We start from the raw sequence: 22,500 nt of genomic DNA, 5'->3' as shown, positions 1-22,500 counted from the left end.
ACACACACAGTCAACATGTTAACTACTGTCTGACCTATAAACACAGTCAACATGTTAACTACTGTCTGACCTGTACACACACAGTCAACATGTTAACTACTGTCTCTGACCTGCACACACAGTCAACATGTTAACTACTGTCTCTGACCTGTACACACAGTCAACATGTTAACTACAGTCAACATGTTAACTAGTGTCTGACCTGTACACACAGTCAACATGTTAACTAGTGTCTGACCTGTACACACACAGTCAACATGTTAACTACTGTCTCTGACCTGCACACACAGTCAACATGTTAACTACAGTCAACATGTTAACTATTGTCTGACCTGCACACACACAGTCAACATGTTAACTGTCTGACCTGTACACACAGTCAACATGTTAACTAGTGTCTGACCTGTACACTACAGTCAACATGTTAACTACTGTCTCTGACCTGCACACACAGTCAACATGTTAACTACTGTCTGACCTGTACACACACAGTCAACATGTTAACTACTGTCTCTGACCTGCACACACAGTCAACATGTTAACTACTGTCTGACCTGTACACACAGTCAACTACTGTCTCTGACCTGTACACACACAGTCAACATGTTAACTGCTGTCTGACCTGTACACACACAGTCAACATGTTAACTGCTGTCTGACCTGTACACACAGTCAACATGTTAACTGCTGTCTGACCTGTACACACACAGTCAACATGTTAACTGCTGTCTGACCTGTACACACACAGTCAACATGTTAACTGCTGTCTGACCTGTACACACACAGTCAACATGTTAACTGCTGTCTGACCTGTACACACACAGTCAACATGTTAACTACTGTCTCTGACCTGCACACACAGTCAACATGTTAACTGCTGTCTGACCTGTACACACAGTCAGCATGTTAACTGCTGTCTGACCTGTACACAGTCAGCATGTTAACTACTCTCTGACCTGTACACAGTCAACATGTTAACTAGTGTCTGACCTGTACACACAGTCAGCATGTTAACTGCTGTCTGACCTGTACACACAGTCAGCATGTTAACTAGTGTCTGACCTGTACACACACAGTCAACATGTTAACTACTGTCTGACCTGTACACACAGTCAGCATGTTAACTGCTGTCTGACCTGTACACACAGTCAGCATGTTAACTACTGTCTGACCTGTACACACACAGTCAGCATGTTAACTACTGTCACCACCTGGGTTTACTAGGCACCATACCAAAACACTACGCAACAGAGAGATACTATCGAACCTTGTCCAATAACAAATGCCTGTTTTCACGAAGACAAGCCTGATTGGAAGGCAGGGTGTGTCTCACCTGCGCAGCATGAGTTTGGGGTTCTTGCTGTGCACGTATTCCTCCATCAGCTCCAGCAGCAGGCTTCTCATGATGTCTGTGTAGTACTCTAGTTTACCATGCAGAGCCACGGTCAGTAACGAGGCAAAGTAGACCCTGGACCTGGCGTTAAAGTCTGGACGGCCCTCCAAGGTCTTGATGAACTGAGAACACACAGAGAACGCAACAGAGAGATGGGGTTAGCAACTCAGTATAACGCTATAGAACATCTGTAGGTATAGAACCACGGCAATACTCAAACTGTATCTTGGCACAGAGCCAGACAGAGCCAGACAGACAGGGAGAGAAACAGTCAGTCATCTCAGCTAGCTGAGTAAACCTACATTGATGAGGAAGGTCTTAGAGTTGAGCAGGTTAGAGAACTGGTTGAGGGCCTGAGCTACGATGACCTTCCGTCCCTCGGGGATGTCCAGCTTGCCAGTGATCATGACGTCGTTGTCCCCGTCTTTAGAGGGCAGGAAGAAGACCCGGTCTGTGTAGGTCTTATAGTCCAGGAAGGGGATCCTGGCCTCACTCAGGTCATTGGTCTGGTCCTCCATCTCAATCATCAGGTCTGGAGGAAGATACAGAACACAACAAGACTAGCTCCTAGTAGAACCCGAACGCAACAACAAGACTAGCTCCTAGTAGAACCCAAACGCAACAAGATTAGCTCCTAGTAGAACCCGAACCCAAACGCAACAAGACAAGCTCCTAGTAGAACCCGAACGCAACAAGACTAGCTCCTAGTAGAACCCGAACGCAACAACAAGACTAGCTCCTAGTAGAACCCAAACGCAACAACAAGACTAGCTCCTAGGAGAACCCGAACGCAACAACAAGACTAGCTCCTAGGAGAACCCGAACGCAACAAGACTAGCTCCTAGTAGAACCCAAACGCAACAACAAGACTAGCTCCTAAGAGAACCCGAACGCAACAACAAGACTAGCTCCTAGGAGAACCCAAACGCAACAAGAATAGCTGCTAGTAGAACCCAAACGCAACAAGACTAGCTCCTAGGAGAACCCTAACTGAACTCTAACTGACCTAAGACAGATCATTTTTACTAGGATTAAATGTCAGGAATTGTGAAAAACTGAGTTTAAATGTATTTTGCTGAGGTGTATGTAAACTTCCATCTTCAACTGTATATATTACCTCGCCTAACCGGTGGTCCAGCACATTGACTCTGTACCGGTACCCCCTGTATTCAGTCTCCACATTGACTCTGTACTGGTACCCCCTGTATACAGTCTCCACATCGACTCTGTACTGGTACCCCTGTATACAGTCTCCACATCGACTCTGTACCGGTACCCCCTGTATATAGTCTCCACATTGACTCTGTACCGGTACCCCCTGTATACAGTCTCCACATTGACTCTGTACCGGTACCCCCTGTATACAGTCTCCACATTGACTCTGTACCGGTACCCCCTGTATTCAGTCTCCACATTGACTCTGTACTGGTACCCCCTGTATACAGTCTCCACATCGACTCTGTACCGGTACCCCCTGTATACAGTCTCCACATCGACTCTGTACTGGTACCCCCTGTATACAGTCTCCACATCGACTCTGTACTGGTACCCCCTGTATACAGTCTCCACATTGACTCTGTACCGGTACCCCCTGTATACAGTCTCCACATTGACTCTGTACCGGTACCCCCTGTATACAGTCTCCACATTGACTCGGTACTGGTACCCCCTGTATATAGTCTCCACATTGACTCTGTACCGGTACCCCCCTGTATACAGTCTCCACATCGACTCTGTACTGGTAACCCCTGTATACAGTCTCGCTGTTGTTATTTTACAGCTGCTCTAACTATTGTTGTATTCGGCGCATGTGACTAATAACATTTGATTTGATAGTGTGTGTGTAATGTTATAGCAGTGTGTGTGGTGTGTGATAGTGTGTGTGTAATGTTATAGCAGTGTGTGTGGTGTGTGATAGTGTGTGTGTGTAATGTTATAGCAGTGTGTGTGGTGTGTGATAGTGTGTGGTGTGTAATGTTATAGCAGTGTGTATGGTGTGTGATAGTGTGTGTGTAATGTTATAGCAGTGTGTGTGGTGTGTGATAGTGTGTGTGTGTAATGTTATAGCAGTGTGTGTGGTGTGTGATAGTGTGTGTGTAATGTTATAGCAGTGTGTGTGGTGTGTGAATAGTGTGTGTGTAATGTTATAGCAGTGTGTGTGGTGTGTGAGTGTGTGTGTAATGTTATAGCAGTGTGTGTGGTGTGTAATGTTATAGCAGTGTGTATGGTGTGTAATGTTATAGCAGTGTGTGTGGTGTGTGATAGTGTGTGTGTAATGTTATAGCAGTGTGTATGGTGTGTAATGTTATAGCAGTGTGTATGGTGTGTAATGTTATAGCAGTGTGTATGGTGTGTGATAGTGTGTGTGTAATGTTATAGCAGTGTGTATGGTGTGTAATGTTATAGCAGTGTGTATGGTGTGTAATGTTATAGCAGTGTGTGTGGTGTGTGATAGTGTGTGTAATGTTATAGCAGTGTGTGTGGTGTGTGATAGTGTGTGTAATGTTATAGCAGTGTGTATGGTGTGTAATGTTATAGCAGTGTGTGTGGTGTGTGATAGTGTGTGTGTAATGTTATAGCAGTGTGTGTGGTGTGTGATAGTGTGTGTGTAATGTTATAGCAGTGTGTATGGTGTGTGATAGTGTGTGTGTAATGTTATAGCAGTGTGTGTGGTGTGTAATGTTATAACAGTGTGTAATGTTATAGCAGTGTGTATGGTGTGTGATAGTGTGTGTGTAATGTTATAGCAGTGTGTATGGTGTGTGATAGTGTGTGTGTAATGTTATAGCAGTGTGTGTGGTGTGTGATAGTGTGTGTAATGTTATAGCAGTGTGTGTGGTGTGTAATGTTATAACAGTGTGTAATGTTATAGCAGTGTGTATGGTGTGTGATAGTGTGAACATACCTGTGAATTCCTTCTTGCAGCGGTCTCTCACACTCTCCTCCAGATGATCCAACTGGTGTTTCACTTTCTCATACTCTCTCTCTGCCTGCTGGCTCTTCCTCCTGTCACATAGGAACAGCCCATCAGACTACTAACACATAGGAACAGCCCATCAGACTACTAACACATAGGAACAGCCCATCAGACTACTAACACATAGGAACAGCCCATCAGACTACTAACACATAGGAACAGCCCATCAGAACTACGACCATAGACAGCCCATCAGACATTAACACATAGGAACAGTCCATTAGACTACTAAACATAGGAACAGTCCATTAGACTACTAACACATAGGAACAGTCCATTAGAATACAGACACTAACACATAGGAACAGTCCATTAGACACAGACATTAACACATAGGAACAGTCCATTAGACAACAGACACTAACACATAGGAACAGTCCATTAGAAATACAGACACTAACACATAGGAACAGTCCATTAGACAACAGACATTAACACATAGGAACAGTCCATTAGACTACTAACACATAGGAACAGTCCATTAGAATACAGACACTAACACATAGGAACAGTCCATTAGACTACAGACATTAACACATAGGAACAGTCCATTAGACAACAGACATTAACACATAGGAAAGTCCATTAGATACTAACACATAGGAACAGTCCATTAGACTACAGACATTAACACATAGGAACAGTCCATTAGAATACAGACATTAACACATAGGAACAGTCCATTAGAATACAGACATTAACACATAGGAACAGTCCATTAGACAACAGACATTAACACATAGGAACAGTCCATTAGACAACAGACATTACCACACAGGAACAGTCCATTAGAATACAGACACTAACACATAGGAACAGTCCATTAGACTACAGACATTAACACATAGGAACAGTCCATTAGACAACATACACTAACACATAGGAACAGTCCCATTAGAATACAGACACTAACACATAGGAACAGTCCATTAGACTACAGACATTACCACACAGGAACAGTCCATTAGAATACAGACACTAACACATAGGGACAGTCCATTAGAATACAGACACTAACACATAGGAACAGTCCATTAGACTACTAACACATAGGAACAGTCCATTAGACTACTAACACATAGGAACAGTCCATTAGAATACAGACATTAACACACAGGAACAGTCCATTAGACTACTAACACATAGGAACAGTCCATTAGAATAGAGACATTAACACATAGGAACAGTCCATTAGACTACAGACATTAACACACAGGAACTACTAACACATAGGAACAGTCCATTAGAATACAGACATTAACACATAGGAACAGTCCATTAGACTACTAACACATACGAACAGTCCATTAGACAACAGACATTAACACATAGGAACAGTCCATTAGAATACAGACATTAACACACAGGAACAGTCCATTAGACTACTAACACATAGGAACAGTCCATTAGAATAGAGACATTAACACATAGGAACAGTCCATTAGACTACAGACATTAACACACAGGAACAGTCCATTAGACAACAGACACATAGGAACAGTCCATTAGACAACAGACATTAACACATAGGAACAGTCCATTAGACTACTAACACATAGGAACAGTTCATTAGAGTACAGAACTGTTCCACTATGTGAATCTGTAGTTTGCACATTTGAGATTATTTCATTGGTCCTAGAGTGTAAACTCCAGACACCCATTTCACCGGGTGAACTAAAAACAATTCACCCATCAGAACTACATGAGTGGTGCTTGATGGGAAGTGTAGTTGTGTACCTGTAGCAGTAGACGGACACAGCTATGAACAGTAGCATAGGGACGATGACAGCTGGGATGATGATAGCCAAAGGAACCTCATACTTCCTCTCATAGTTCACTGAGCCCACCACCCACTCACCATTACCAAACTTGATCTGTTAGGGAGGGAGGGAGAGAAAGATAGATATAGAAAGCAAGATAATGAGAGAGATGAGGGGGAGTGTGGGGGAGAGATGGACAGAGAGAGAGAGAGAGACGGACAGAGAGAAAGAGAGAGAGACGGACAGAGAGAGAGAGAGAAGGACAGAGAGAGAAAGAGAGAGAGAGAAGGACAGAGAGAGAAAGAGAGAGAGAGAGAAGGACAGCGAGAGAAAGAGAGAAAGAGAGAGAAGAGAGAAAGAAAGAGAGAGAGAGGAGAAGAAAGAGAGAGAGAGAGAAAGGAGAGGAGAGAGAGAGAGAGAGAGAGAGAGAGAGAGAGAGAGATGGACAGAGAGAGAGATGGACAGAGAGAGAGATGGACAGAGAGAGAGATGGACAAGAGAGAGAGATGGACAGAGAGAGAGATGGACAGAGAGATGGACAGAGAGAGAAAGAGAGAGAGAAAGAGAGAGAGAAAGAGAGGAAAGAGAGAGAGAGAAAGAGAGAGGAGAAAGAGAGAGAGAAAGAGAGAGAGAAAGAGAAGAGAGAAAGAGAGAGAGAAAGAGAGAAAGAGAGAAAAGAGAGAGAGAGAGAGAGAGGAGAAAGAGAGAAAGAGAGAGAGGAGAGAGAAGAAAGAGAAAGAGAGAAGAGAGAAGAGAGAGAGAGAAAGAGAGAGAGTAAGAGAGGAGAGAGAGAGAGAGAAGAGAGAGGAGAGAGAGAAGAGAGAGAGAGAGAGAGAGAGAGAGAGGAGAGAGAGAGAGAGAGGAGAGAGAGAGAGAGAGAGAGAGAGAGAGAGAGAGAGAGAGAGAGAGAGAGAGAGAGAGAGAGAGAGAGAGAGAGAGAGAGAGAGAGAGAGAGAGAGAGAGAGAGAGAGAGAGAGAGAGAGAGAGAGAGAGAGAGAGAGAGAGAGAAAGAGATGGACAGAGAGAGAGAGAGATGGACAGAGAGAGAGAGATGGACAGAGAGAGAGAGAGAGAGAGATGGACAGAGAGAGAAAGAGAAAGAGAGAGAAAGAGAAGGACAGAGAGAGAAAGAGAGAAAGAGAGAAAGAGAGACAGAGAGACAGAGAGACAGAGAGACAGAGAGAGAGAGAGAGATGGACAGAAAGAGAGAGAGAGATGGACAGAAAGAGAGAGAGAGATGGACAGAAAGAGAGAGAGAGATGGACAGAAAGAGAGAGAGAGATGGACAGAAAGAGAGAGAGAGATGGACAGAAAGAGAGAGAGAGATGGACAGAAAGAGAGAGAGAGATGGACAGAAAGAGAGAGAGAGATGGACAGAAAGAGAGAGAGAGAGGACAGAGAGAGAGATGGACAGAAAGAGAGAGATGGACAGAAGAGAGAGAGATGACAGAGAGAGAGAGATGGACAGAAAGAGAGAGATGGACAGAAAGAGAGAGATGGACAGAGAGAGAGAGATGGACAGAGAGAGAGAGATGGACAGAAAGAGAGAGATGGACAGAAAGAGAGAGATGGACAGAAAGAGAGAGAGATGGACAGAAGAGAGAGAGAGATGGACAGAAAGAGAGAGAGAGATGGACAGAAAGAGAGAGAGAGATGGACAGAAAGAGAGAGAGAGATGGACAGAAGAGAGAGAGATGGACAGAAAGAGAGAGAGAGATGGACAGAAGAGAGAGAGAGATGGACAGAAGAGAGAGAGAGATGGACAGAGAGAGAGAGAGAGATGGACAGAAAGAGAGAGAGAGATGGACAGAAAGAGAGAGAGAGAGATGGACAGAAAGAGAGAGAGAGATGGACAGAAAGAGAGAGAGAGAGATGGACAGAGAGAGAGTTCAAGTCAGCTAAATGCAAATAGAAGAAAGCTAATTCGCTACAAGACGTGTATAATTGTGGAGAGTCAGATATACATCAAGGTGTTGATAGTGATATTTCTCTGTCAGGACTGAGTGGTCCCGGTCAGAAGACTAGGATTATTGTATGGTTGAATCAGGTGTGTTACTGCCTTGGCTGAAGTGAATGCCTGCAACAGGACATTGGATTAAGTTTGGACAGCCCTGATTTAGATAGGTGCTTGTGTTCCAGTACATTTCTATCTGAAATACATGTTGAGAGCCAGAGAGACATATCAGCTTGTCCAGTGCTAATGCCTGAAGCCTCTCTCTCTATGCCTTGGGTTTAGACAGAAGACCAGTGTTGTCACCGTTAGGTCCAAAGGGTCGGAGCTGGTGTCTCTGCGCTGGCGTTTGGAGCGGGCTCTGGGCTGGGTGGACGGAGCTTCCAGGAACAGCTTGTCATCCTGCAGGATGGTCACCTTACAGGACGCATCTCCCACGAACGCCTGGGCTTCTTCAGCTGTCATGGCCTTGCTGAAACCACGACCCTGGGGAGAAAGAGATGGCTGGTCGTTAACCTCAGGACTGCAGGGACATGCAATCATTTGTAAAAGCAGATATGATTATTTCAATATTGATATTAATTCTATCAATATCAATGCACTATAATTGTCTTTTCTCTCTGAGGGGACATTATAATCACAAAGCAGAATACATTTGTTTGTTTGTTAGTCCTTTTTCTCTGCAATTTTGTGGTATTCAATTGGTAGTTATAGTCTTGTTTCATCGCTGCAAATCCCGTACGGACTCGGGAGAGGCGAAGGTCGAGAGCTGTGTGTCCTCCGAAACACAACCCAACCAAGCCACACTGCTTCTTGACCACTTAACCTGGAAGCCAGCCGCACCAATGTGTCGGAGGAAACACTGTACACCTGGCGACCGTGTCAGCGTGCACTGCGCCCGACCCGCCACAAGGAGTCGCTAGTGCGCGATGAGACAAGGATATCCCTGCCGGCCCAAACCCTCCCCTAACCTGGACGACGCTGGGCCAATTGTGCGCCGCCCCATTGGTCTCCCAGGCGCGGCCAGCTGCGACAGAGCCTGGACTCGAACCCAGATTCTCTAGAGGCACAGCTAAGACCACTGTGCCACTCGGGAGGCTGAAGCAGAATAACATTTAAGCCACAATGGCCCACGGAAAACGATAAGCGAGTATTACCAGAAATAACCCCCCAAAACTCCTAAACAGTAACCATGACAACACAACCCCATAAGAGTAGTGTTACTGTTCTTTACCGTAACGATGATGATGGAGGTTTCAGTGATGATGTTCTTGGTCAGTTCATTGAAGAATGGGTCGGGGTGGTACTCAAAGGAATTCAGTTCCTCTATCACGTTGTCTAGCTGGAGGAAGGCCCTAAAGGACTGGGTCTCAGAGGACCTGTTCACCACTGGACTGTCAAACAGCAGCACAGTGTCGTTCTTATGTATGGCATACTGGATGAACTGGAGAGGAGGGCAGAGAGAGAGAGAGATATTTCATTCCTGTCAGGACACTGTGTCTGTGTTTAGTCTCACAGAGAAGTCTGTAGTCACAGACAAAAACATACAACTCACTGAGTCACTGTTGACATGCTAGCTACCTGCCATAGATAATACCGCAGCTAGAGTACTGTACACTAGGACATGCTAGCTACCTGCCACGGATAATACCACAGCTAGAGTACTGTACACTAGGACATGCTAGCTACCTGCCATGGATAATACCACAGCTAGAGTACTGTACACTAGGACATGCTAGCTATCTGCCAAGGATAATACCACAGCTAGAGTACTGTACACTAGGACATGCTAGCTACCTGCCATGGATAATACCACAGCTAGAGTACTGTACACTAGGACATGCTAGCTACCTGCCATGGATAATACCACAGCTAGAGTACTGTACACTAGGACATACTAGCTACCTGCCATGGATAATACCACAGATAGAGTACTGTACACTAGAGGGATTAGAATACACTACTGGCAGGAAACAGAGAACTTGTGGAATGGTATACTAACCTCAATGGGAGTGGACTCTAGAATGATAACATTAGGTGTATTGTATAATAGGAGGGGACTCTAGAATGATAACATGTAATGTATTGTATAATAGGAGTGGACTCTAGAATGATAACATGTAATGTATTGTATAATAGGAGTGGAGTCTAGAATGATAACATTAGGTGTGTTGTATAATAGGAGGGGACTCTAGAATGGATAACATGTAATGTATTGTATAATAGGAGTGGACTCTAGAATGATAACATTAGGTGTATTATATAATAGGAGGGGACTCTAGAATGGATAACATGTAATGTATTATATAATAGGAGTGGACTCTAGAATGGATAACATGTAATGTATTGTATAATAGGAGTGGACTCTAGAATGATAACATTAGGTGTATTGTATAATAGGAGTGGACTCTAGAATGATAACATGTAATGTATTGTATAATAGGAGTGGACTCTAGAATGATAACATGTAATGTATTATATAATAGGAGTGGACTCTAGAATGATAACATTAGGTGTATTGTATAATAGGAGGGGACTCTAGAATGGATAACATGTAATGTATTGTATAATAGGAGTGGACTCTAGAATGATAACATTAGGTGTATTATATAATAGGAGGGGACTCTAGAATGGATAACATGTAATGTATTATATAATAGGAGGGGACTCTAGAATGATAACATGTAATGTATTGTATAATAGGAGGGGACTCTAGAATGCATAACATGTAATGTATTGTATAATAGGAGTGGACTCTAGAATGATAACATTAGGTGTATTGTATAATAGGAGGGGACTCTAGAATGGATAACATGTAATGTATTATATAATAGGAGGGGACTCTAGAATGGATAACATGTAATGTATTGTATAATAGGAGTGGACTCTAGAATGATAACATTAGGTGTATTGTATAATAGGAGGGGACTCTAGAATGGATAACATGTAATGTATTATATAATAGGAGGGGACTCTAGAATGGATAACATGTAATGTATTGTATAATAGGAGTGGACTCTAGAATGGATAACATGTAATGTATTGTATAATAGGAGTGGACTCTAGAATGATAACATTAGGTGTATTGTATAATAGGAGTGGACTCTAGAATGGATAACATGTAATGTATTGTATAATAGGAGGGGTCTCTAGAATGATAACATTAGGTGTATTGTATAATAGGAGTGGACTCTAGAATGGATAACATGTAGAGTATTGTATAATAGGAGTGGACTCTAGAATGATAACATGTAATGTATTGTATTATAGGAGGGGTCTCTAGAATGATAACATTAGGTGTATTGTATAATAGGAGGGGACTCTAGAATGGATAACATGTAATGTATTGTATAATAGGAGGGGTCTCTAGAATGATAACATTAGGTGTATTGTATAATAGGAGTGGACTCTAGAATGATAATATGTAGAGTATTGTATAATAGGAGTGGACTCTAGAATGATAATATGTAGAGTATTGTATAATAGGAGGGGACTCTAGAATGGATAACATGTAGAGTATTGTATAATAGGAGTGGACTCCAGAATGATAACATGTAGAGTATTGTATAATAGGAGGGGACTCTAGAATGGATAATATGTAGAGTATTGTATAATAGGAGTGGACTCCAGAATGATAACATGTAGAGTATTGTATAATAGGAGTGGACTCCAGAATGATAACATGTAGAGTATTGTATAGCTGTATTGTAATAGTAGTGAGTAGTGTGTACTGACCTCAACAGGAGGGGACTGAGAGAAGTCATCAGCAGAGGGCAGCACCTTCATGGTGGCTCTCTGGATGAGGTCAAAACCACTGCCCACACACACGATCCTCCTGCCTCCACTGAAACACCAGACAACACACACGTCAGCTCTCCATACAACACACACGATCCTCCTGCCTCCACTGAAACACCAGACAACACACACGTCAGCTCTCCATACAACACACACGATCCTACTGCAACTCTGCTGGCTGAGCTCCCTGCTTGTGCCATCAAACCTGTGGTTTGAACCCTGAGGTTCAACCTTCCTAACTTCTCCCATGTCAGCCCCCTGATGTTCAACCTTCCTAACTTCTCCCATGTCAGCCCCCTGAGGTTCAACCTTCCTAACTTCTCCCATGTCAGCCCCCTGAGGTTCAACCTTCCTAACTTCTCCCATGTCAGCCCCCTGAGGTTCAACCTTCCTAACTTATCCCATGTCAGCCCCCTGATGTTCAACCTTCCTAACTTCTCCCATGTCAGCCCCCTGATGTTCAACCTTCCTAACTTCTCCCATGTCAGCCCCCTGATGTTCAACCTTCCTAACTTCTCCCATGTCAGCCCGCTCCTCCACACACTGCACTGGCTTCCAGTCAAAGTTTGGATCCACCACAAGACCGTGGTACTTACCTACGGAGCAGCAAGAGGACCTGACCCTCCCTACCTTCAGGCTATGTTCAAACCCTACATCCCAACCAGAGTACTCTGTTCTGCCACCTCTGGTCTCTTGGCTCTCCTACCCCTACGGGAGGGTAGCTCCCACTCAGCCCAGTCCAACCTCTTCTCTGTCCTGGCACCCCAATGGTGGAACCAGCTTCCCCCTGAAGCTAGGACAGCAGAGTCCCTGCCCGTCTTCTGAAAACATATTTTGTGAACCAACACTCGCACTTGACTCTTTTCTCTCTTACTAGCTGGGACTTTGAAGATATAGACAGATGAAACATGTCCTTCCAGTACTATGACTGATTCATTTTGATTTAACTAGGCAAGTCAGTTAAGAACAAATTCTCATTTTCAATGATGGCCTAGGAACAGTGGGTTAACTGCCTTGTTCAGTGGCAGAACGACAGATTTTTACTTTGTCAGCTCGCGGATTCAATCTTGCAACCTCCCAGTTACCTGTCCAACGCTCTAACCACTAGGCTACCTGCCGCCCCATGGGGTTGTCCCACCTAGCCATCTCAAGATGACGGCACTAACTATGCGGCTCTGGATAAGAACGTCTGCTAAATGACTAACATGTAATCCTCCTGCCTCCACTGAAACACTAGACGACGACACCATATATCAGGGTCATGTTAGGAAGCACAAAACAGGAGAAACCTTTTGAAACGTTTTGAAAGAGGGACGACCTGAATGTGTCCAATAAGAAACGGCCATTTAATTATCCTCTTCAAACTGTTTTGCATTCAACTCAAGCTTGGCTTAAAGAGGTGCTTTGACTTCCACCCTCTCTGGGGCACTGTGGACTCCACTCACCATACGAAGCTGGTCTTGGGGCTGTAGTCCGTGAGTTTGGGGTTCTCAGAGTACTGGAAGTTGAAGGTGGCGGGGACGTCCTTGGTGGTGCTCTTCCCATACTTCACCGAGACTCTCAGGGACTCCAATGGAACCTTTTGTCCCTTGTATACACCTGTCTCACAGGTGATCTCACTGCCAAACGACAACCTGAGGGAGAAACGGGGACAGAGAGCATCGTGGGAAAGGTCAAACTGGGGTCGTAGTGTTGAGGGGAGAGAAGGTCATCTCAAAGGAACAAGTCAAACACAATTACTATATGGCTAATATATTTCAGAGGTCGGCCTTGAGAGAAGTGAATAGGACATGACTCAACCTGTCCAGACAGCAACCTGCAGGGGTTGGAAGACACAAGTATGATCATCCTTACACTTCACAGGGCGTTCCCCCCACGGTGACAATGACATCATTCTTGTTTGCCGTATCCAGGTGTTTCCCAGAGATAGTGATGACTGTTCCCCCGGCCACAGGGCCCTTCAGGGGGGAAACTTTCTCAGGGATGGGGTCCTGGAGGGGATAAGAGATGAGACATCAGTGATAAGGTAACATACTTAGGTCCTGGATGTTTTCTTGACTGCATGACCTGACAAGGAAAAACTCCTCTCCATTCTATATGGTTATTTAGCAGATGTTTTCATCCAAAGTGTTTTACAGTTAACAACCCAGAGCCCACTGTCCAACAACCCAGAGCCCACTGTCCAACAACCCAGAGCCCACTGTCCAACAACCCAGAGCCCACTGTCCAACAACCCAGAGCCCACTGTCCAACAACCCAGAGCCCACTGTCCAACAACCCAGAGCCCACTGTCCAACAACCCAGAGCCCACTGTCTAACAACCCAGAGCCCACTGTCTAACAACCCAGAGCCCACTGTCTAACAACCCAGAGCCCACTGTCTAACAACCCAGAGCCCACTGGGACCACCAGTTAGACCTCATGTCACGTCCCATTCCCCTTCACTGGTTTATCACCACAACACAGCTACTGAACACCACAACACAGCTACTGAACACCACTTTATCACCACAACACAGCTACTGAACACCACAACACAGCTACTGAACACCACTTTATCACCACAACACAGCTACTGAACACCACAACACAGCTACTGAACACCACAACACAGCTACTGAACACCACAACACAGCTACTGAACACCACACACAGCTACTGAACACCACAACACAGCTACTGAACACCACAACACAGCTACTGAACACCACTTTATCACCACAACGAGAGCCAGAGAGAGCAAACGAGAGCGCAAACGAGAGCGCAAACGAGAGAGCAAACGAGAGAGCAAACGAGAGAGCAAACGAGAGAGCAAACGAGAGAGCAAACGAGAGAGCAAACGAGAGAGCAAACGAGAGAGCAAACGAGAGAGCAAACGAGAGAGCAACGAGAGAGCAAACGAGAGAGCAAACGAGAGAGCAAACGAGAGAGCAAACGAGAGAGCAAACGAGAGAGCAAACGAGAGAGCAAACGAGAGAGCAAACGAGAGAGCAAACGAGAGAGCAAACGAGAGAGCAAACGAGAGAGCAAACGAGAGAGCAAACGAGAGAGCAAACGAGAGAGCAAACGAGAGAGCCAGAGAGAGCAAAATAATCTTATGTTCCCTAGAAAATCTGAAGCTTTGATCAAATCTATAAGAAGGATAAGTAGCTCAGTACATTCTCATGGGGACATTGTTATTTTGGCAGAAACAAATAAACAAGAAAATACGAACCCCAAAATAAATGTGTAAATATTTACCATGAAGTGAAATAGGCTCCCATTATAGATGTGGTTTTGAGTCAATCATTATACTCGTTAAATTCCCCCGTTAAATTCTGTTTCCTTTCAACAGATGCTATTCTGAATTCTAAGAGCATCTCGTAAGAACAAAGTACATTGATGAACGTGGAGATGTAAAACCAGCAGAGAGAGACTAACATAGTGGCTGTATGAACACTGAGCAGAGCTTTAACCACACTAAGAGCCATGTACAGTATGAAACGTCAGATCACCCCTGCACAGTGTGACTCTTACAACAGTTAGGATTCATGTTGGGGTAAAGAATGGCCCTGTAGCTGTATGAAACGTACCCTGTAGGTGAAGAGGACCTCTGAACGTCCTCTCCTGCCCCCCTCCACCTCCACCTCCACTACCCCCTGGTTGATGGGACCTGGGAGGTCCACTGAAGACCGGACCGGACCGATCTCACACACAACACTGGAGAAGACACAGAACAGCTGGAGTAAGGACAAAAGGCCCGGTTTCTCCACCACACACACAAGCAGACATACTGTTCATCGAAATGTTGTGTTTAATGAAATATGTTATTCGCTGGACATAAAAGTCCATTACAGGCAGGGCCGGTCCTTGCCGTTCTGGCGAGAACAAAAATGCCCCCCCCCCCCCTTCACAAACCGAGAATAGTCCCAGTAAGCAAAATAATGTTGAAAAGACATCTAAAATATGTATTTTCTAGACGTTTAAAATCGGGTTCATTTTCGGTTGCGAATTAAAGTTGAAAAGACGTACAGTAGTTTGGACACCTACTGTACTCATTCAAGGGTTTTTCTTTAGTTATTATTTTCTACATTGTAGAATTATAGTGAAGACATCAAAACTATGAAATAACACATGGATTCATGTAGGAACCAAAACATGTGTTAATTAAAATACATGTTATATTTGAGATTGTTAAAAAGTCACCACCCTTTGCCTTGATGACAGCGCTGCACAATCTTGTCAACTTGTCAAAAATGGACAGAAACAAACTTGAAACCACTGATCTTGACAACGGGATGAAACCCCTGGACGACAGCTGTGATTATTCATTTTACCCCCACTATCACTATACCTGGTGGAGACAGAGTATCTGTCCCCCTGGTGAACACAGTCCACTCCAGCCACCGTCACCTTCTTAATGTCCTCCTTCTTTATGCCCAGGTTAGACCCTTTAATGGTCACCACTATCCCACCGTTCAGGGGCCCGAAACGAGGGATGATCTGTGGGGAAGAGAGAGAGAGAGAGAGGGGATGATTTAGATGAGTGTGGTAGATTAATATAGAATATAATGCTCAGTGCCATCAGTGTGTATATAGTAGTGAACAGTCTTTACAGTAGTAGTTCAGTGTGTATATAGTAGTGAACAGTCTTTACAGTAGTAGTTCAGTGTGTATATAGTAGTGAACAGTCTTTACAGTAGTAGTTCAGGGTGTATATCGTAGTGAACAGTCTTTACAGTAGTAGTTCAGTGTGTATATAGTAGTGAACAGTCTTTACAGTAGTAGTTCAGTGTGTATATAGTAGTGAACAGTCTTTACAGTAGTAGTTCAGTGTGTATATAGTAGTAGTTCAGTGTGTATATAGTAGTGAACAGTCTTTACAGTAGTAGTTCAGTGTGTATATAGTAGTGAACAGTCTTTACAGTAGTAGTTCAGGGTGTATATCGTAGTGAACAGTCTTTACAGTAGTAGTTCAGTGTGTATATAGTAGTGAACAGTCTTTACAGTAGTAGTTCAGTGTGTATATAGTAGTGAACAGTCTTTACAGTAGTAGTTCAGTGTGTATATAGTAGTAGTTCAGTGTGTATATAGTAGTGAACAGTCTTTACAGTAGTAGTTCAGTGTGTATATAGTAGTGAACAGTCTTTACAGTAGTAGTTCAGTGTGTATATAGTAGTAGTTCAGTGTGTATATAGTAGTGAACAGTCTTTACAGTAGTAGTTCAGTGTGTATATAGTAGTGAACAGTCTTTACAGTAGTAGTTCAGTGTGTATATAGTAGTGAACAGTCTTTACAGTAGTAGTTCAGTGTGTATATAGTAGTGAACAGTCTTTACAGTAGTAGTTCAGTGTGTATATAGTAGTAGTTCAGTGTGTATATAGTAGTGAAACAGTCTTTACAGTAGTAGTTCAGTGTGTATATAGTAGTGAACAGTCTTTACAGTAGTAGTTCAGTGTGTATATAGTAGTAGTTCAGTGTGTATATAGTAGTGAACAGTCTTACAGTAGTAGTTCAGGGTGTATATAGTAGTGAACAGTCTTTACAGTAGTAGTTCAGTGTGTATATAGTAGTGAACAGTCTTTACAGTAGTAGTTCAGTGTGTATATAGTAGTGAACAGTCTTTACAGTAGTAGTTCAGTGTGTATATAGTAGTAGTTCAGTGTGTATATAGTAGTGAACAGTCTTTACAGTAGTAGTTCAGGGTGTATATCGTAGTAGTTCAGTGTGTATATAGTAGAACAGTCATTACAGTAGTAGTTCAGTGTGTATAGAGTAGTGAACAGTCGTTACAGTAGTAGTTCAGTGTGTATATAGTAGTAGTTCAGTGTGTATAGAGTAGTGAACAGGTGTTACAGTAGTAGTTCAGTGTGTATATAGTAGTGAACAGTCTTTACAGTAGTAGTTCAGTGTGTATATAGTAGTAGTTCAGTGTGTATATAGTAGTGAACAGTCTTTACAGTAGTAGTTCAGTGTGTATATAGTAGTGAACAGTCTTTACAGTAGTAGTTCAGTGTGTATATAGTAGTGAACAGTCTTTACAGTAGTAGTTCAGTGTGTATATAGTAGTAGTTCAGTGTGTATATAGTAGTGAACAGTCTTTACAGTAGTAGTTCAGTGTGTATATAGTAGTGAACAGTCTTTACAGTAGTAGTTCAGTGTGTATATAGTAGTAGTTCAGTGTGTATATAGTAGTGAACAGTCTTTACAGTAGTAGTTCAGGGTGTATATCGTAGTGAACAGTCTTTACAGTAGTAGTTCAGTGTGTATATAGTAGTGAACAGTCTTTACAGTAGTAGTTCAGTGTGTATATAGTAGTGAACAGTCTTTACAGTAGTAGTTCAGTGTGTATATAGTAGTAGTTCAGTGTGTATATAGTAGTGAACAGTCTTTACAGTAGTAGTTCAGTGTGTATATAGTAGTGAACAGTCTTTACAGTAGTAGTTCAGTGTGTATATAGTAGTGAACAGTCTTTACAGTAGTAGTTCAGTGTGTATATAGTAGTAGTTCAGTGTGTATATAGTAGTGAACAGTCTTTACAGTAGTAGTTCAGTGTGTATATAGTAGTGAACAGTCTTTACAGTAGTAGTTCAGTGTGTATATAGTAGTGAACAGTCTTTACAGTAGTAGTTCAGTGTGTATATAGTAGTGAACAGTCTTTACAGTAGTAGTTCAGTGTGTATATAGTAGTAGTTCAGTGTGTATATAGTAGTGAACAGTCTTTACAGTAGTAGTTCATTGTGTATATAGTAGTGAACAGTCTTTACAGTAGTAGTTCAGTGTGTATATAGTAGTAGTTCAGTGTGTATATAGTAGTGAACAGTCTTTACAGTAGTAGTTCAGGGTGTATATCGTAGTGAAACAGTCTTTACAGTAGTAGTTCAGTGTGTATATAGTAGTAGTTCAGTGTGTATATAGTAGTGAACAGTCTTTACAGTAGTAGTTCAGTGTGTATATAGTAGTGAACAGTCTTTACAGTAGTAGTTCAGTGTGTATATAGTAGTAGTTCAGTGTGTATATAGTAGTGAACAGTCTTTACAGTAGTAGTTCATTGTGTATATAGTAGTGAACAGTCTTTACAGTAGTAGTTCAGTGTGTATATAGTAGTAGTTCAGTGTGTATATAGTAGTGAACAGTCTTTACAGTAGTAGTTCAGTGTGTATATAGTAGTGAACAGTCTTTACAGTAGTAGTTCAGTGTGTATATAGTAGTAGTTCAGTGTGTATATAGTAGTGAACAGTCTTTACAGTAGTAGTTCAGGGTGTATATCGTAGTAGTTCAGTGTGTATATAGTAGAACAGTCATTACAGTAGTAGTTCAGTGTGTATAGAGTAGTGAACAGTCGTTACAGTAGTAGTTCAGTGTGTATATAGTAGTAGTTCAGTGTGTATAGAGTAGTGAACAGGTGTTACAGTAGTAGTTCAGTGTGTATATAGTAGAACCGTCTTTACAGTAGTAGTTCAGTGTATATATAGGTGAATGGTCGTTACAGTAGTAGTTCAGTGTGTATATAGTAGTGAACAGTCGTTACAGTAGTAGTTCAGTGTGTATATAGTAGAACCGTCTTTACAGTAGTAGTTCAGTGTGTATAGAGTAGTGAACAGTCGTTACAGTAGTAGTTCAGGGTGTATATAGTAGAACAGTGTGTATATAGTAGTGAACAGTCATTACAGTAGTAGTTCAGTGTGTATATAGTAGTGAACAGGTGTTACAGTAGTACAGTGTGTGTATAGTAGTAGTTCAGTGTGTATATAGTAGTGAACAGGTGTTACAGTAGTAGTTCAGTGTATATATAGGTGAATGGTCGTTACAGTAGTAGTTCAGTGTGTATATAGTAGAACAGTCGTTACAGTAGTAGTACAGTGTGTATATAGTAGTGAACAGTCATTACAGTAGTAGTACAGTGTAGGGGTTGACCGATTAATCGGCATGGCCGATTTCAAGTTATACAATCGGTAATAGGCATTTTGAACACCGATCATGGCCGATTACATTGCACTCCACGAGGAGACTGCGTGGCAGACTGACCACCTGTTATGCGAGTGCAGCAAGGAGCCAAGGTAAGTTGCTAGCTAGCATTAAAATTATTTTATAAAAAAACATCAATCTTAACATAATCACTAGTTAACTACACATGGTTGATGATATTACTAGTTTATCTAGCTTGTCCTGCATTGCATATAATCGATGCGGTGCCTGTTAATTTATTATCAAATCATAGCCTACTTCGCCAAACGGGTGATTTAACAAGCGTATTCGCGAAATGAATATCATGAATGAATATCAATGCCTTTCTTAAAATCAATACACAAGTACATTTTTTAAACATGCATATTTAGTTAATATTGCCTGCTTACATGAATTTATTTTAACTAGGGAAATTGTGTCACTTCTCTTACGTTCTGTGCAAGCAGAGTCAGGGTATATGCAGCAGTTTTGGGCCGCCTGGCTCGTTGTGAACTGTGTCGAGACCATTTCTTCCTAACAAAGACCGTAATTATTTGCCAGAATTTTACATATTTATGACTTAACATTGAAGGTTGTGCAATGAAACTGCAATATTTAGACAAAGGGTAGCTGCGCATTTGATAAAATACGGAACGGTTTCGTATTTCACTGAAAAAATAAACGTTTTGTTTTCAAATGATTGTGTCCGGATTTGACCATATTAATGCCATAAGGCTCGTATTTCTGTGTTATTATGTTAAGTCTATGATGATTTGATATTTGATAGAGCAGTCTGACTGAGCGGTGGTAGGCAGCAGCAGGCTTGTAGGCATTCATTCAAACAGCCCTTCCTGCGATTGCCAGCAGCTCTTTACAATGCTTCAAGCATTGCTCTGTTTATGACTTCAAGCCTATCAACTCCCAAGATTAGGCAGGCAATACTATAGTGCCTATAAGAACATCCAATAGTCAAAGGTATATGAAATACAAATGGTATAGAGGGAAATAGTCCTATAATTCCTATAATAACTACAACCTAAAACATCTTACCTGGGAATATTGAAGACTCATGTTAAAAGGAACCACCAGCTTTCATATGTTCTCATGTTCTGAGCAAGGAACTTAAACGTTAGCTTTCTTACATGGCACATATTGCACTTTTACTTTCTTCTCCAACACTTTGTTTTTGCATTATTTAAACCAAATTGAACATGGGAAAGTTGAGGAGGACAGCATGTGTAAGAGAAGAGTAAGACAGTGACAGCTAAAGGGAAGAAGACAGGAGGAAGAGTGCACCGGACAGAGAACACCTCTAGTGATAATCAGAGACAGTTCTCACCTCAGTGATCTTGGGGTTGGGGCACTGCGCTGGTTCCTGTGACTGGCACAATTCTCTGTACACACAGGACCTCATGTTGGCACACCACACACAGCTGTATTTGGGGTCGGCATTCTTACACAGGCTGCAGTCCTCACGACCCAGAGAACAGTTATACAACACACACTAATAGATGGAGAGGAGGAGAGAAGGAGGATAGAGTGAGAAGAGAGAGAGGAGATGGAAGAATAGGAGAGAGGAAGGGGAGAGGAGGAGGATAGAGAGAGAGGAGAAGGTAGAATGCGAGAGGAGGGGGAGAGTGAAGAGGGTAGAATGGAGAGAGGAGGGAGAGAGAGTAGGTAGAGAAGAGCAGGGGGAGGTGGAGGATAGAGTGAGGAGAGAAGGAGAGAGTATGGGAGAGGGTAGAACAGGAGAGAGGAGGAGGGGAGAGAAACAGGGGGGGGGGGGGAGAGAAACAACGACTCCATACCAATAACCCACCCGTCTGTACAGGGTTCACATCTTATTCAAATAAGCTTGAATTTGTCCCAAAAATGTATGAATAATAATAATGGCTGAATATGAAACATGTCCAATACTGGAGTCCAACGCAGGTCCATTAAGGTGAAAGAGTTGAAATGGATCAACAGTTTCAGCAGGCAAGTCAGTTAAGAACAAATTCATATTTTCAATGATGGCCTAGGAACAGTGGGTTAACTGCCTGTTCAGGGGCAGAAGGACAGATTTGTACCTTGTCAGCTCGGGGGTTTGAACTTGCAACCTTCCGGTTACTAGGCCACTAGGCTACCCTGCCGCCCCTCCACTCTAACCACTAGGCTACCCTGCCACCCCTCCACTCTAACCACTAGGCTACCCTGCCGCCCCTCCACTCTAACCACTAGGCTACCCTGCCGCCCCTCCACTCTAACCACTAGGCTACCCTGCCGCCCCTCCACTCTAACCACTAGGCTACCCTGCCGCCCCTCCACTCTAACCACTAGGCTACCCTGCCTACACTCAACCACTAGGCTACCCTGCCGCCCCTCCACTCTAACCACTAGGCTACCCTGCCGCCCCTCCACTCTAACCACTAGGCTACCCTGCCTACACTCAACCACTAGGCTACACTGCCGCCCCTCCACTCTAACCACTAGGCTACCTGCCGCCCCTCCACTCTAACCACTAGGCTACCCTGCCGCCCTGCACTCTAACCACTAGGCTACCCTGCCGCCCCTCCACTCTAACCACTAGGCTACCCTGCCGCCCCTCCACTCTAACCACTAGGCTACCCTGCCGCCCCTCCACTCTAACCACTAGGCTACCCTGCCGCCCACCAGACAGTTGTTTGAACAGTGCATTGAACAGCAGTGCTGCATCA

The 22,500-nt window shown here is 43.1% G+C and overlaps 1 protein-coding gene across 1 annotated transcript in view; it reads right to left on the bottom strand.

The window, feature by feature from the left end:
• Positions 1–21,308, bottom strand: part of LOC109883995 (plexin-B2-like) — a gene marked incomplete at its 5' end in the record, with an annotated part of 43,217 nt that extends 21,909 nt beyond the window's left edge. Inside the window, 12 exon segments of the mRNA XM_031816424.1 lie at positions 1,334–1,515; positions 1,696–1,925; positions 4,299–4,399; positions 6,108–6,244; positions 8,388–8,567; positions 9,316–9,525; positions 11,817–11,925; positions 13,325–13,513; positions 13,734–13,870; positions 15,451–15,577; positions 16,212–16,360; positions 21,144–21,308. Coding sequence (XP_031672284.1) covers positions 1,334–1,515; positions 1,696–1,925; positions 4,299–4,399; positions 6,108–6,244; positions 8,388–8,567; positions 9,316–9,525; positions 11,817–11,925; positions 13,325–13,513; positions 13,734–13,870; positions 15,451–15,577; positions 16,212–16,360; positions 21,144–21,308 — 1,916 coding nt within the window.
• Between the last annotated feature and the right edge of the window lie 1,192 nt (positions 21,309–22,500).

Source organism: Oncorhynchus kisutch, unplaced genomic scaffold (genome assembly GCF_002021735.2).
Source record: "Oncorhynchus kisutch isolate 150728-3 unplaced genomic scaffold, Okis_V2 scaffold793, whole genome shotgun sequence".
In the NCBI taxonomy this organism is placed as follows: domain Eukaryota; kingdom Metazoa; phylum Chordata; class Actinopteri; order Salmoniformes; family Salmonidae; genus Oncorhynchus; species Oncorhynchus kisutch.
The sequence above is the reverse complement of the archived record's forward strand: the minus strand, read 5'-3'. Positions and strand labels throughout refer to the sequence as shown.